Below are 13,753 nucleotides of genomic sequence, written 5' to 3'. Positions count from 1 at the left end.
TCATGCACTGAGCTGAAGGCAGTGGCTTAACCCACTGAGCCACCCAGGTGCCCCTGTTTGTGATTTTTAACCTGCGCATCTATTCCTTTAGTAACCCATATAAATGATAATAACAACTATTTACAGAGCTCTTGTTGATCATGTGGCATCTGCTAAGCGTGCTGGGGATGCTTTCATCTGTGGAATGGGAATGACAGTGGAATTGCAAGACTGCTATGAAGGTTAAAGGGAAGACGGTGGGCGTTCAGCTTCCCTTGACCTGGCCCAACTCAAGTCACCTTCCTGCCTGAGCTGGGAGTATACGGATGTTTGCGCAATGTGACTCCAAGAAGGCAGCTTACCTCCCTGCAGTTGTAAACCAGGATCTGTTCATATCCCTACTCTGGTATATCACTAGAAGCCAGGGCACCTGTATTTAGGAAAACTTGTTTTGAGACAGAGGTACAGGGGCGCCTGGGTGGCTCAGTGGGTTAAAGCCTCTGCCTTCGGCTCAGGTCATGATCCCGGGGTTCTGGGATCGGGCCCCGCATCGGGCTCTCTGCTCGCTGGGGGGCCTGCTTCCTCCTCTCTCTCTGCCTGCCTTTCTGCTTACTTGTGATCTCTCTCTGTCAAAAAAAAAAAAAAAAAAAAAAGACAGAGGTACAAAGAGACCTTTGACACTAACTTATACTCGGAAATTGGCCAGACTACATTTTGATTCGGTCGGGTTCCTGAAAGTATCTATCAACCACCAGAGCCAAGGTTTCCCAAGGTGGGGGATGGGGAATGTGATACAAAAGATAAAAATCGAAGGGACATCCGTTAAGTGTATGAGGGCTCTGAAACAAGTTGGCTCACAATTTCTTGGCATTTGTTGTGTATATACAGCATGTAATTTACCAAAATAGCAGAGAACATTTATTTCACATAATTTTGCTATTTAAAGAAGGGAAGAGCTTGAGGAGATGGCTGTCAACTTAAAGGTCTTATTTGTACCATCATGTAATTCTCTCCAGTACCTTAAATTAGGGTCTGAGGCTCGGTTAGGGTATTTTAGATAAGGAAGCTTCTTCTCTTTTCATCTGAGCTTCTGGACTTCGATCCTCTGAGTTGATGAATCTACCAGACAGAAAAGGAAGCTTACTCCTAACTGATTTTCACAGGGTGGTGTTTGGTGTCCTATCATGAAGGGAGGTGGTCTGCCCCAGGGGAGAAGAGGGTCCAGCTTTGACAAACGGACTGATCGGGGTTTGGATCCCTTCTCATGCTCCTCCATTGCTGTGTGATCCTGGGTGGGTTACTTTACTTCTCTGAGTCTTCATTTCCTCCCTGATTGGATGGAGATGATAATGCCCACCTCACAGGTTTGCCATGGAGACAAAAGGAGTCGATATTGACAGATTGTCTCCAGAGCCTGGCATAATCGTTCAGTATTTCAATGTTTACTGAGTGAGTGCTGACTATGTGCTGACTATGTGCTGACTGCTGGGATAGATACCAAAGGAGACAAAAATAATAGATGTGGTCCCTGCCCTCTTGGGGCCGGTGCTCTAGTTGGGGAGATGGTAAATGAAGAAATTATAATAGATTTGCACACGCTTTGATTTTGAGAAGGAAAAAAAGGGGTGCCAAGATAAAGAACAATTGGAGGAAGGAGGAGTCAGCGTAGACCTCCCTACAGAGGCTGAGATAAAGACGGCAAGGCCAGGAGGGTGGTGCACAGATGGTGGGGAGACAGCCGGGAAAATGGCCGGTGCAAAGGCTCGGAGGCAGGACCAAGATGTAGAGGTCGGAGAGACAGGCCGGATCACGCAGAGCTCTGGACACCACAGTGAGGATTTTCCATATTCTCCTGAGACCAGGGAGATGCCACTGAAAGTTTTCAAGTAGGCGAGAGAGGACGGAAGATGATCAGAGTTGAGTTTGAGAAGATCACTCATCAGACACATGTGTCCACAAGAGGAGGAACAAGATTGTAGAGAGTGTTTTAAAATGCAGGTTTTAGGCGCACCTGAATGAGTCATTAAGTGTCTGCCTTCTGCTCGGGTCATGATCCCAAAGTCCTGGGATTGAGCGCCACCTCAGGATTCCTGCTCAGCAGGAAGCCTGCTTCTCCCTCTCCTACTCCCCCTGCTTGTGCTCCCTCTCTCTCTCTGTCTCTCTCTGTCAAATAAATAAATAAAATCTTTAAATAAAATAAAATAAAATAAAATGCAGGTTTTATTATTATTTGGGTATAGCAAGGCCAACAGATCAGGAGATGACTGCCAGGGGGAAAAATATACCCTGTAATACTCCTAGATCACAAGTGCAATAGCCTGTCACACCTCAGGCACCCTATGGGGAAGCAGAGGGAGTGGAGGAGGAAAGGCAGGTAAGAGCCCTTATCCTGGTTTCCACAGGAAGGGGCGAGGCAGGGTAACCAGGCTGGGGAACTGGCCAGTTTGAATAATGTCAGTGGGTTCTGGGACATAGGGGCTGTCTGGTACTTGGCCCTGGGATGTTGAGAACAGGTGGAGAGTGGCTCTGGATTGGTTACTTTGTGCACAGACACTGGCAGGTGAATCATTACAGTTATCTCGGGGAGGGTCAATCCCTTCAGGGTCAGCAAAGCCCCAAGATGTCAAAACACTAGAGGATAGGAAATAAAAGGCATGCTTAACACAGAAGGATAGCAAGAAAGGAAGCAGGGAGACTAGGGAGGAGGCTGTGTGGTCAGCTGTGTGAGAGGGGACAGTGGCTTGGTAGAGGGACTAGAGTGAGGGAAGGATGGAGGGAGCTGAAGCTTTTATTTGACCTCCCTCCCCACTGGCCCCCATTAGTGGCAGAAGACACCTTTCCTGGGAGACCCTTCTGCAGGGCATGACAAGTACCCACTTATTTGGGGAACACAGTCGGCAATGCTGATGACCAGCACCCCTCTGTTTTGTCCCAGGAGCTCAGCTGTGTCACACAGGGGCTTCTTTGGAATCTGAGGCCTATTGACAAATGGGATTAAAGGCTGTGGACCCGAAGCAGTGGAAATTGCCAAGGTCCTTTAAAATAGGACTTGCTTTTTGTTTCCTTCAAGACAAGACGTGGCACTCCCTGATCTGTGTGATTTGGGAAGTGCCTTTTCGGGGGCGTATTTGAGGTCTGGGCAAGTGAAGGATGGTACTTGTTCAACTTGGACCCCGAGACCAGAGCTTGAGCTTCTGGGTTTAGAGAAGAGGGGAGCAGATTTCAACACAGTCGGGAGAGCCTTCTTGGGCAGAGAAGTCCAGAGGTGGAAAAGGCTGCTTTCAGAGGCAGAGAGCTCCCCTTCGTGAGAGATGGTCTAGGAGAGGAGGGTATCCATCTGAATGGACACGGGGGTGAGGATATTTAACATGTAGCACTTCGATATGCCTACATGCTATATTTACTTACGCTCTTATATAATCTCTTCAACCCTGAGAGAGACGTGTTATTAAAATCCCCAAATTATAAACAAGTAAATGGAAGCTCAGATATTACACCAATTGTCCCGGGTTCCCCAGATAGTAAATAGGGTACTACAGTCACTGGCCTGGGTGGTCCCACAGCCTGTGGTCTCAACCAATTAGCTGATGCTTCTCTGAGGCCAAGAATACCCCTAGGGAACTGATTAAAATGCCAATTCCTGGGTCATTGCCCTGACCTAATGCTAGTGCATCTCTGAAGAGTAGAGCCCAGGGATCTGAATTTTAATAAGCTATTAATGGTGGCCTCAGATGTTTGATAGGCAGTCCTTGATGCCCTCCTGCTCTGGATTTGGGGAGATAAGGTGTGAGGGTTTGGATACAGTGACTTTTAAGGTCCCTTCCATTCCTGAATGTCTAGAAGGCCAACATTAAAGGGGATTTTAATTTTCTGTGGATTTTATTTGTTTGTACTTTCCTGCCACCCCCATCGACCTGAATAGCATTGATCTTGTTCCCTGGGTAGTGGACCACTAGTTTATATTCTGGACAAAAGGTAACAATCACAAGTAAATAATAGTTAACATTTATTAAGCCCTTACCATGTGCTGCTAGCTCCACTAAGCACTTGAACCTGAGGCCTGGAGAAGAAAAGATTACCTTCCAATTTATCAGGAAAGGCAGGATTTGAATCCAGGTCTGCCTGAGTAGAGAGGCCTCTACACTTGATCATTCTATGCCATGGCTTCAGTGGAGAGAGGGATGGGGGACAGAGGTCTGTGTGACAAGTTTCTGGGTAGTTTGTATCTTATTCATTCAATAAGCATGCCATGAGGACCTTCTGTGTGTGAGACTGAGCTCTTGTCCTCATGGATCTTACAATCTTTTACCAAAGGTATACTGAGGATGGAGGGAGGTGCACAAATTGCTGGTAGAACACATACGAGGGTCCTGACATGACTAAGGTCAGAGAAATGAGGTTGAGAGAGAGACCCAAGGATGCTCTAGAAATAGAGAGACTGAATAATTCATTGCCTCCACTAAAATACTTTAGAGTTGTGGTTCCCAATGGGGCGTGATTTTTGTCTCCTAGGGAACATTTGGCAATATCAGGAGACATTTTTGATTGTCACAACTTGGGGGGACGGCTGTGATATCTAGTGGGTAAAGCATCCAGGGACGGTGCTAGACATCCCATAAAGCACAGCACAGCCCCCACCGCTAAGTATTACCTGGTCTACAATGTGAAGAGTGTCAAAGTCGAGAAACCAGGTATTACAAGGTAAAAGAGATGTAATTAATAATTAGAGCAGGAAAATTTCCCTGAACCAGGATGGTACCAGACACACCCAACTAGAGAGCTTAGAATCATAAAGTTAAAAATGCCCTTAAAGTTGGCCTAGGCACCCCTTAGGTCTCAGGAAAGCAAATACATTGCCTAAGATCACACAGTGACTTGCATGCAGATCTGCATAATTCTTTTAGACAGCCAGAGAGGAGTTTGACTGGGGCGGTAAAGCTACTCTCTGGGCCAGCAGACCCTTGGACGATCCTCCCTGAAACCTAAAATCCCCCAAGCAGTGGCTTCTTTGCAAGAGAGCTTCTTTATTTGGACTCCAGATTGATTGTTCCCCTTAAGTCACTAAAACACATATCCCCTAGAGGTGAGGCTGGGTGGCATGTGTTGGAAATGATGGGGTGTGAACAGCTTTGAACTTGAAGTTTTAAAAGGTTCTGGTGGGTTGACCTTGAGGATCCGGACCTAAGCTACTGAAATAACTCTTCTTTTCTTTTCTTTTCTTTTCTTTTCTTTTCTTTTCTTTTCTTTTCTTTTCTTTTCTTTTCTTTTCTTTTTTCTTTTCTTTTCTTTTTCTTTTTTTTTGTTTGTGAAGTGAGTGATACTGAAACCACTTCTCCTCCTCGGCCAGGAATCTCCCCCTTTGGGGAACATTTTCTTAGTGTTTGGAGAAGGAGGCCATGGCTTCTAGGTAATGTTGGAGGTTAAGGGAAACTAAGCTAGTGTGGAGGTACTGTGCTAAGAACTTCCCAAAGATGACTATCTTGATCTTCACAACAGACCTGTCATGCAGAGACTGCCATCATCTTGACTTTAAGGAGGAACACCCAGCCTTCAGGAGGTGAAGTCACTAGCCCAAGGCCACCCTGGTTTTCGAACCCAGGTCTGCTTGCCTCGGAGCCCACACTTTTATCCCTGCTGTTGATTAAGCCCAGGAGAAGTCAGTGAGAGATTCACTGAGACAATGGGCTTAAGTTTAATCTTGACAAAGTTTGTAAGAAAGGAGGGAGAGAGAAAATTGGGCAAACAGAGGATAAAGTTCCAGCTCATTGTCACAGACTACAGGGTCTTGTATGGCCTGGTCTAGGTCATCCTCTGCAGCCTCCCTTAAGTCCCTAGTTTTGTATGCCCCCTCCACTGGCCTGATTTTGAGACTCAACACTTTTTTCCTACTTCAGTGCTTTTATCTACACAGTTCCCTTTGTCCATAATACTCCTCATCCCATCTCTTTCCTTGGATGACTCCTACACATCTCTGGGGGCTCAACAGCAATGTCACTTCCTCAAGGAAACCTTCACTGATCCTCCCCTCCTTCCCCACCTAGTACTAGTCTCACCGTACCCTGCACTTGTCCTTTGCAGCCCTTAAAACAATCTTCATAATTATTGGGCAATGATATGTGTTTGATGTCTGCCTCTCCCAGCATCAGTTCAGCGCTGTCCAATAGAATTTTCTGCAGTTATGGAAATGTTTTAGGCCTGCGTGGTCCAATATGGTAGCCAGTAACCACATGTGGCTATTGAGCACCTGAAATGTAGTTAGTGCAATTGAGAAAGATGATTTTTTAAAATTTCACATATTTTATTTATAAATTACATTTTATGTTGTATATTATACTATAGAAATGATTTCATATCCAAATTATATAATTTAAGTTTAAATTTAAATAACCAGGGGCTCGTGGGTGGTTCAGTGGGTTAAAGCCTCTGCCTTTGGCTCAGGGTCCTGGGATCGAGCCCCGCATCAGGCTCTCTGCTCAGCGGGGAGCCTGCTTCCTCCTCTCTCTCTCTGCCTGCATCTCTGCCTACTTGTGATCTCTGTCAAATAAATAAATAAAATCTTAAAAAAATAAATTTAAATAACCACATATGGCTAGTGACGACCATATTGGACATTGCAGCTCCAGACTGTGACTACCTTGAGGGCAAGGACTGTGTCTATATTATTCAATTGCAGAATCCCTTGTACCATGTGCCCAAATGAATATAATGAATGAATCAATCAATCAATTAACCAATGCAGTCTGCAAAAGTTGCTTTCAAGAAATCATCCTAGGGGCACCTGGGTGGCTCAGTGGGTTAAGCCTCTGCCTTCAGCTCAGGTCATGATCTCAGGGTCCTGGGACGGAGCCCACATCGGGCTCTCTGCTTAGCAGAGAGCCTGCTTCCCTCTCTCTCTGCCTGCCTCTCTGCCTACTTGTGATCTCCATCTGTCAAATAAATAAATAAAATCTTAAAAAAAAAAAAAGAAATCATCCTAGAAAAGAAAGACCCAGAGAAGTCTGCCTTGTACAAGGTCACACAAAAGGCAGAACTATATACAAAATCTTAGCCTCTGAAGTCTCCTGTACATGGTACCATGCCTGAAAGGACAACAGGTGAAAGACAGAGGTTGTTTGGGGCTTAAAATGAACCATCCTAGAGCTGTGTGAAGGAGCTTCCAAGTGCAAGGAGGGACTGTTTTCTTAGGTACCTTCAACTCCTTTTCCCCTCCCCAAACCCTGTAAACTACTTAGCAGCTTATAATCTATTAACACTTGGATTCCCACAGGACTGAGGCTGTTCCAAAGTCCACTCTTGCCAACCCTCTCCAAGGCATTCTGATTTTTTTTTAAAAAACCATATTGCTCTCAGGAAATCTGTTGCCTGCAGTCTGTGCACAGTATACAGAGGGTGTGGTTTAAAAAAACATCTAAGTCGTGATTTGTAACCCACTCAGATTCACGTGGCTGTTCCTTTTACTTCACTCCCTTTTTTATAAATAGATGTCAACACGTTTCAGGGCTAATTTTGACTTCATTCAAATTGCAGATTACAGTTTTGAAGACTCCAACATAGGGAGTCTATATCTATTTTCCTAAATGATTTTTAAAGATTTTTATAAATGATTTTTAAAGATAATAATAATATTAATTAATATATGTTGAATGCTTTATGTCTACCAGGCATTCAACACACATTTTCTCACTTGGTCATTACAATAACTCTGTGAATCAAGTACGATTGTGAGCCCCATTTTATGGCGAGGGAAACTCAATCTCAGAAAGGTTAAATCACTTGCTCAAAGTCAAATAGCCAGAAAGTGGCAAAGCCAGGATCTGAACTCAAGTCTGTCTTACCCAAGAGCTAATGCTTTTAGCCAAAACACAATTTGGCCTCGCTAATAGATATTACATGTATTTATGCATTAAAGTATCAATGAAAATAACCAAGAAACTTAACCTGTGGTTTGGTAAGAGAGAGACTAGTTTTTATTCTTGTATTTTTTAACTTTATTTACTCTATGCAGAGATTATATTAGTACATTATATTATATACATTAGTATAAAAAACTAAATGATTTTTAAAATTTAAGTTAATAAAAGCCTCATCATTTTTACTTTCTTTTTAATTAAGGAAGGATTTGTCACAATAGTGTCATGTCTATAGCTGAATAGATTAAATATACATGGGCTCTGAATAATCTGCAAAGTTCACATGCTCTGACATTATTTGAAAATTCATCTCAGTAGCGGTAGTTCCAATATGTATTGTATTCTTCTTCTGAGTATGAGATTTCATATTTCAGTTTCTGAATTATTTTTTATTTTGAGATAATAGGCTGTTTTTTTTAACATGATATTATTTCCATTGAAAGTGGTATGTTTTCCTCGAGAGATTTACACTCAGATATGTGTATTTTTATTTATTCATACATCGACCTCTGGATATTATAACTGAGCATCTTTTGGCATTTGTGAAATAATGCTGATTACATAAGATATGCTATTTGTGGATCAATTAATAAAAACTTGAGAGTAAAATTTAATTAGAATTTTAAAATGAAAATTAATTTTTACACCAATTGAGAAGTAAACATTTACAATACCCTTCAGTATTCAGAGCCTCAGAGAGCTGTATCAATCACACTAAAAGTCACTTGGGAGAATTCCTCTGTGGCTTAGAGAGGGGGAAAAAAATTTAAGTCAAGAAAATACACATACTAACAATGATGTATCTTTTACAACAACTCCAAACAGTGTCTACTTTTACCATCCAAATGGCTAGTGTGTCTGAAAATTAAAACAAAAATCCGCATTAATGCCCCATCTCATAGTCTTGGGATTTGCTTAACAAATCACCACTGGCTTGTAGTAGGAGAAATCTGTAAACCCCTCCACAAGGCCCCTGTCCTTTCCATTGCTTGGTTGTATTTCTCCAAGATTCTCAGAGCAAATCTGACATCCCCTAAAAATTCCCATCCTCTAGCTTTGTATTCCTGATGTTCTCAAGGATAGCCATAGACAGAGTCTCACTCTAGCCAGCTCTTACAAAAACCTTTCATTCAGAAGAAGGCAAGAGGTTTCAGCCCTCTCATTCACACACTTCATAAACAAGACTTTGTCCAAGCCTCCCCTCTAGGAAGGCATTCCAGCTTTTTAGAAACCACTTCGTAACAGCAGTACCATTACCTTCCAAAAGACCTTGCAGAAAAATTGGGAATTTCACGGCATAGGAGAAAAGGCTGGGAAAAACCGATGTCATTGCATGGACTCATCAATTCAGTCCACATTTCAAAACAGCAGCTAATGCTTTCTTAAAACACAGACCTCAAAAATCCCTTTAGGACTGAGAGAAATTACAAAGGAAAACATAACACCCCTAGCTCCCCATAAGATTCTGACGGATCTGAAAGATAGAACTGAGTCAGAGATACAGAGGCTGGACTGCTGGAATAGGAAAATGGCTTGTCTCCTCGGGGCCTAATTCTTTCCTCTCCAACAGTTCCTTGTACATTCAAGAAACCATGCAGAGATGCCCCCCTGCAGGTTTTCATTTTTTAAAGGAAAGCCTGCCTTCCTCTCCCTCGCCCCCATGATACTCACGGCAGCTGCCTTAGCTGGAATAAGTCCTCCTCCATGTCCGCGCTGAGCCAGGACGAGCCCTTTTCATGGCCCTTACATGGTGTTGGTGGATGACGGGCGGTCGGGGTTTCAGCACTGGGGTGCTGGATAGCTCCCGCGCCGCTTCCTCCCTCGGCAGCAGCTGTTCGGGGGAGGGAGCCGCCAGGGACCAGCCCACGAGACAAAGCCGCCGCCGCCAGGAGAGTGGGCGGAGAGGAGGAGGCGGAGGGCAGAGCAAGCGGCGCGGGGAGAGGGGGCGGGGAAGAGCCCTTCTGGTTAGAGGAATTTACAGGCTCTCTGTGATTGGCGATGTTTTACTGGGTGCCTATAGGGCACAACAGCCTGTGAAATGGCTGTCGAGGTACCAATGAGCACTCTTTGGTTGACAACGCCTCTCTAAATGTTTATTTGTGGGGATTCATTAATGTTGTTACCTGTGTAATATTCTTGAAACCCAGGCTGGTATAGCAAATGAAGGGAATGAAAAATTCAAAGATGTGAGCATGCATTAAAACACCGTTTATTGAGCACCTACTGTATGCCAGGCACTGTAATAGGCACCAAGCATATGCAAGACAAGTTAGACATGTCATTGTCATCATGGAGCTGTCTAGTGAAATGAATCAAGAAAAAAAAGATGTAAATTAAGTATGAGAAAGCCAAAGGTCACTCATTCATTCATTCATTCATTCCACAAACAAGCATTATTGAGTGATTTCTATAGCCACCCTTGGGAATCAAAGATTAATAAAACCAAATGCCCACCTTCAAAATCCTCCCTATCTGTTTTCCCCATCCTCCTAGAATGTCTAGAATATCTGCCGTCTTAGAACTGAAGCTCGGTAAAGGCTTGTTGATGTACCCCAAGGGCCTAGAACAATAAAACTTTATTTATGGACACTGGAATTGGAATTTAATATTCCCCACTAAAGGCAACCCCAGGGCTTTGCATTGTGTACACTCAATACATCCTTGTTAAACTGAAAGCAAACTGATCTTTCATTCCAGGTGAGTAGGGATTCAGTATCTATTATAAGCTATGGAGAGGAAGGGTAATGATTTCTATTAGAGCTGGCAGGTTGGAGGTCTATTGGTAGTGTGTCCAATTCATCCTGGTTTGCTGAAGAACTTGAGTCTTTGCTCTGAAAGTTCCAAGTCCTGGAAGCTCTGAGTTCCAGGCAAGCCTGACAGTTGGTTATTCGACAGTCATAAGCCAGATCCACAAAGAGATGTGTTTTGAGTAGCCTGAAGGGTTAACAAGAATACTTTTAAGTGTAAAGATTCAAAATTATGAAACTCTTAGAAGAAACCATAGGAATAGATCCTCACGACCTTAAATTAAGCAGTGGTTTCTTAGACACGACATCAAAAACACAAGTGACAACAGAAAAAATTAGGTACATTGGGCTGGATCAAAGTTAAAAGCTTTTCTGTCTCAAAGGACGCCGTCAAGAAAGTGAAAAGACAACCCACGGCATGGGAGAAAATATTTGCAAATTATATACCTGATAAGAGACTTACTTCAAACAATTTAAAGCACTCTTACAACTCAATAATAAAAAGACAGTATAATTTTAAAATGGAAAAATAGGGGAGCCTGGGTGGCTCAGTTATTTAAGCAACTGCCTTCAGCTCAGGTCATGATCCCAGGGTCCTGGGATCCAGCCCCACATAGGGCTTCTGGCTCAGCGGGGAGCCTGCTTCTCCCTCTCCCACTCTCTGCTTTCCCTCTTCCACTCTCTGCTTGTGTTCCCTCTCTCACTCTCTCTCTGTCAAATAAATAAATAAAATCTTTAAAAAAATAAAAAATAAAAATGGAAAAATAATATGAATAGATATTTCTGCAAAGAAGATGTGTGACCAGATGTGGCACCTGGATGGCTCAGTTGGTTAAGCATCTGACTCTTGATTTTGTCTCAGGTCCTGATCTCAGGGTTGTGAGGTGCAGCCCCACGTAGGGCTCTGCACTCAGCAGGAAGTGTGTTTGAGATTCTCTCCCTCTCCCTCTCCCCTCCCTGCCCACTCGCACACATGCTCTGTCTCAAATAAATCAATACATATTTTTTAAAAATGTGTGACTAGCCAATAAGCACTTGAAAAGAATTGCTTAACATCATTAGCCATTAGGGAGACGCAAATCAAAATGACAACGAGATACCACTTCATACCCACTGGAATGGCTAGAATTAAAAAGACAGACAATAACTAGTGTTGTGAGGATATAGATGGGACATTCCCCTCATTCACAGCTGCTGGGAATATAAAATGGTGCACCTGTTATAGAAAACAGTTGGATAGTTTCTCAAAAATTTAAACACAGAGTTACCTCATGACCCTGTAATACCACTTGTATTGCAGGTAAATACCCAAAAGAAATGAAAACACAGTGTGCACAAAGCTTGTACACAAATGTTTATATTATTCATAACATCAAAAAGTGAAAACACCCAAAAGTTCATCAGGTGGTCATCAAATTTTACACTTAAAAGGAGTGAATTGGGGACGTCTGGGTGACTCAGTCAGCTGAATGTCCAACTCTTGTTTTTGGCTCAGGTCATGATCCCAGAGCTATGAGACTGATCTCCAGGTGAGGCTCGAGGCTCAGCACTAAGTCTGCTTGAGATTCTCCCTCCCTTTCCCTCTGCTCCTCCCTCTGCTCATGCTCTCTCTTTCTGTCTCTCCCTCTCTCTCTCTCTCAAATAAATAAATAAATAAATAAAATTTTTTAAAAAACCCAAAACAAACAAAAAGAGTGAATTGTGTGGCGTGTAATTAAACTTTCATAGAGCCGTTTTTTAAAAAATGACTTTCAATAATTTTTAATAATAAATAATAAAATTGACTTCCAGTTTTGTCAACATTTAAACAGAGATTTCACGTAACAGGATCACCAGCTTTTTGGGGAAGAGGGAAGCAGTGTTCTTCCACCGAGTCTGCCTTTCTGTCTGGCCACTAGGAAGTGATGCTTCCAAGCAGCCTGCCGGGCTTTATCAAGGCTTCACACATTTAGTTTCCCTCACTGCCCTTTGGAGACTTGAGGCACTCACTGCTGAAAACTGGGGGAACAGTACTTAGTATGTAATAGGTATTTTAAAAATCCTAAAGAATTAATGTTTTTTCTTCTTTCTTAGAAATATGGTTACACTTTTCTAAAGCAGTGGTTTCCGCCTTTGAGTGTGAGTGAGCACCCGCCAGAGGGCTTGTTGCATGCATATGGTTGTGCACCACCCCCAGAGTTTGATTCAGCAGGTCTGGGGTGAGGCCTGAGAGCTTCCATTTCTAACGGGTTCTCAAATGATACTGATTCTGTTGGTCTGGGGACCACACTGAGAACCCCTGTTCTAAAGTTATGTCTGAATGAGATTATCAGCCAAGAAAAATATGACCCATGTTTGTTTATACCTCTGGTCTTTGAGACATCCTTGAGTAGATATGAATATTATAAAGGCAGTTACTTCCAGCTAACCACATTATCCATCTGCCCGGGAAATGGGGACATGCCAAAAGCCAGATGGGTTTTATTTCACATCAGAGTGATGCATCATGATCTCTCCTCTCAGATTCTTAAAACAAAACCTATAGGGGCTGGAATAAAGGCTGACAAGCCGTCCCGTAGCCTGAAATACTGAATATACAATTACGTGCTATGAACAAGTGATTCTCCTATTGACTGTGTTCTGAATCCTATTGTTTATTATTGAGATTTTTTTTTCTTTAGAACTGAAATTGGATTAAAAAAAAAACACAAAAAGGGCAAATAAGGCTTTGATGGTAGATCCCTGCTCTGCTAGCCATTGCTGGTAGGATGGCATTTCCACCTGGAGTCATTCCCAGGTCCCTGGCATTGTGCTGGGAGCTGTTAATTACTTACGGACTTTACCCAGGAGCCAGTAGAAAGGGGATGCTTGGCCAGGAGAGTAAGCCCTTGTTAAAAAATGTAAAGCATACAACTTCAAAGAGTCCCTTGCTCATATGTCTTATTCTTCAATGAAACACAAGATGTGTTCTCATCTACAATGAGAGAGGACTGGAGAGGGCAAAGAGAACTATTTTCCCCTTCAATTCTGTCCTCTTTTTCTTCCTGTATTTTGGGGCAGCTGGCTCAAAAGACAAACTCTAAAGTTCTCCTAATAAAACCGTGATCTCTTAGACATTGTATTTTCAGAAGGACATAA

At 43.0% G+C, this 13,753-nt stretch overlaps 1 protein-coding gene across 1 annotated transcript in view; it reads right to left on the bottom strand.

The window, feature by feature from the left end:
- Positions 1-9,843, bottom strand: part of SVOP (SV2 related protein) — a 71,618-nt gene extending 61,775 nt beyond the window's left edge. Inside the window, exon 1 of the mRNA XM_032847418.1 lies at positions 9,561-9,843. Within this exon, the coding sequence (XP_032703309.1) occupies positions 9,561-9,595 (35 nt within the window). The 5' untranslated portion in view covers positions 9,596-9,843. The remainder of the gene's footprint in view (positions 1-9,560) is intronic.
- Positions 9,844-13,753: the final 3,910 nt, after the last annotated feature.

Source organism: Lontra canadensis, unplaced genomic scaffold (genome assembly GCF_010015895.1).
Source record: "Lontra canadensis isolate GAN:19392208 unplaced genomic scaffold, GSC_riverotter_1.0 scaffold187, whole genome shotgun sequence".
Classification (NCBI taxonomy): Eukaryota; Metazoa; Chordata; class Mammalia; order Carnivora; family Mustelidae; genus Lontra; species Lontra canadensis.
Note: the sequence above shows the minus strand (reverse complement) of the source record. Positions and strands in the feature narration are given on the sequence as shown.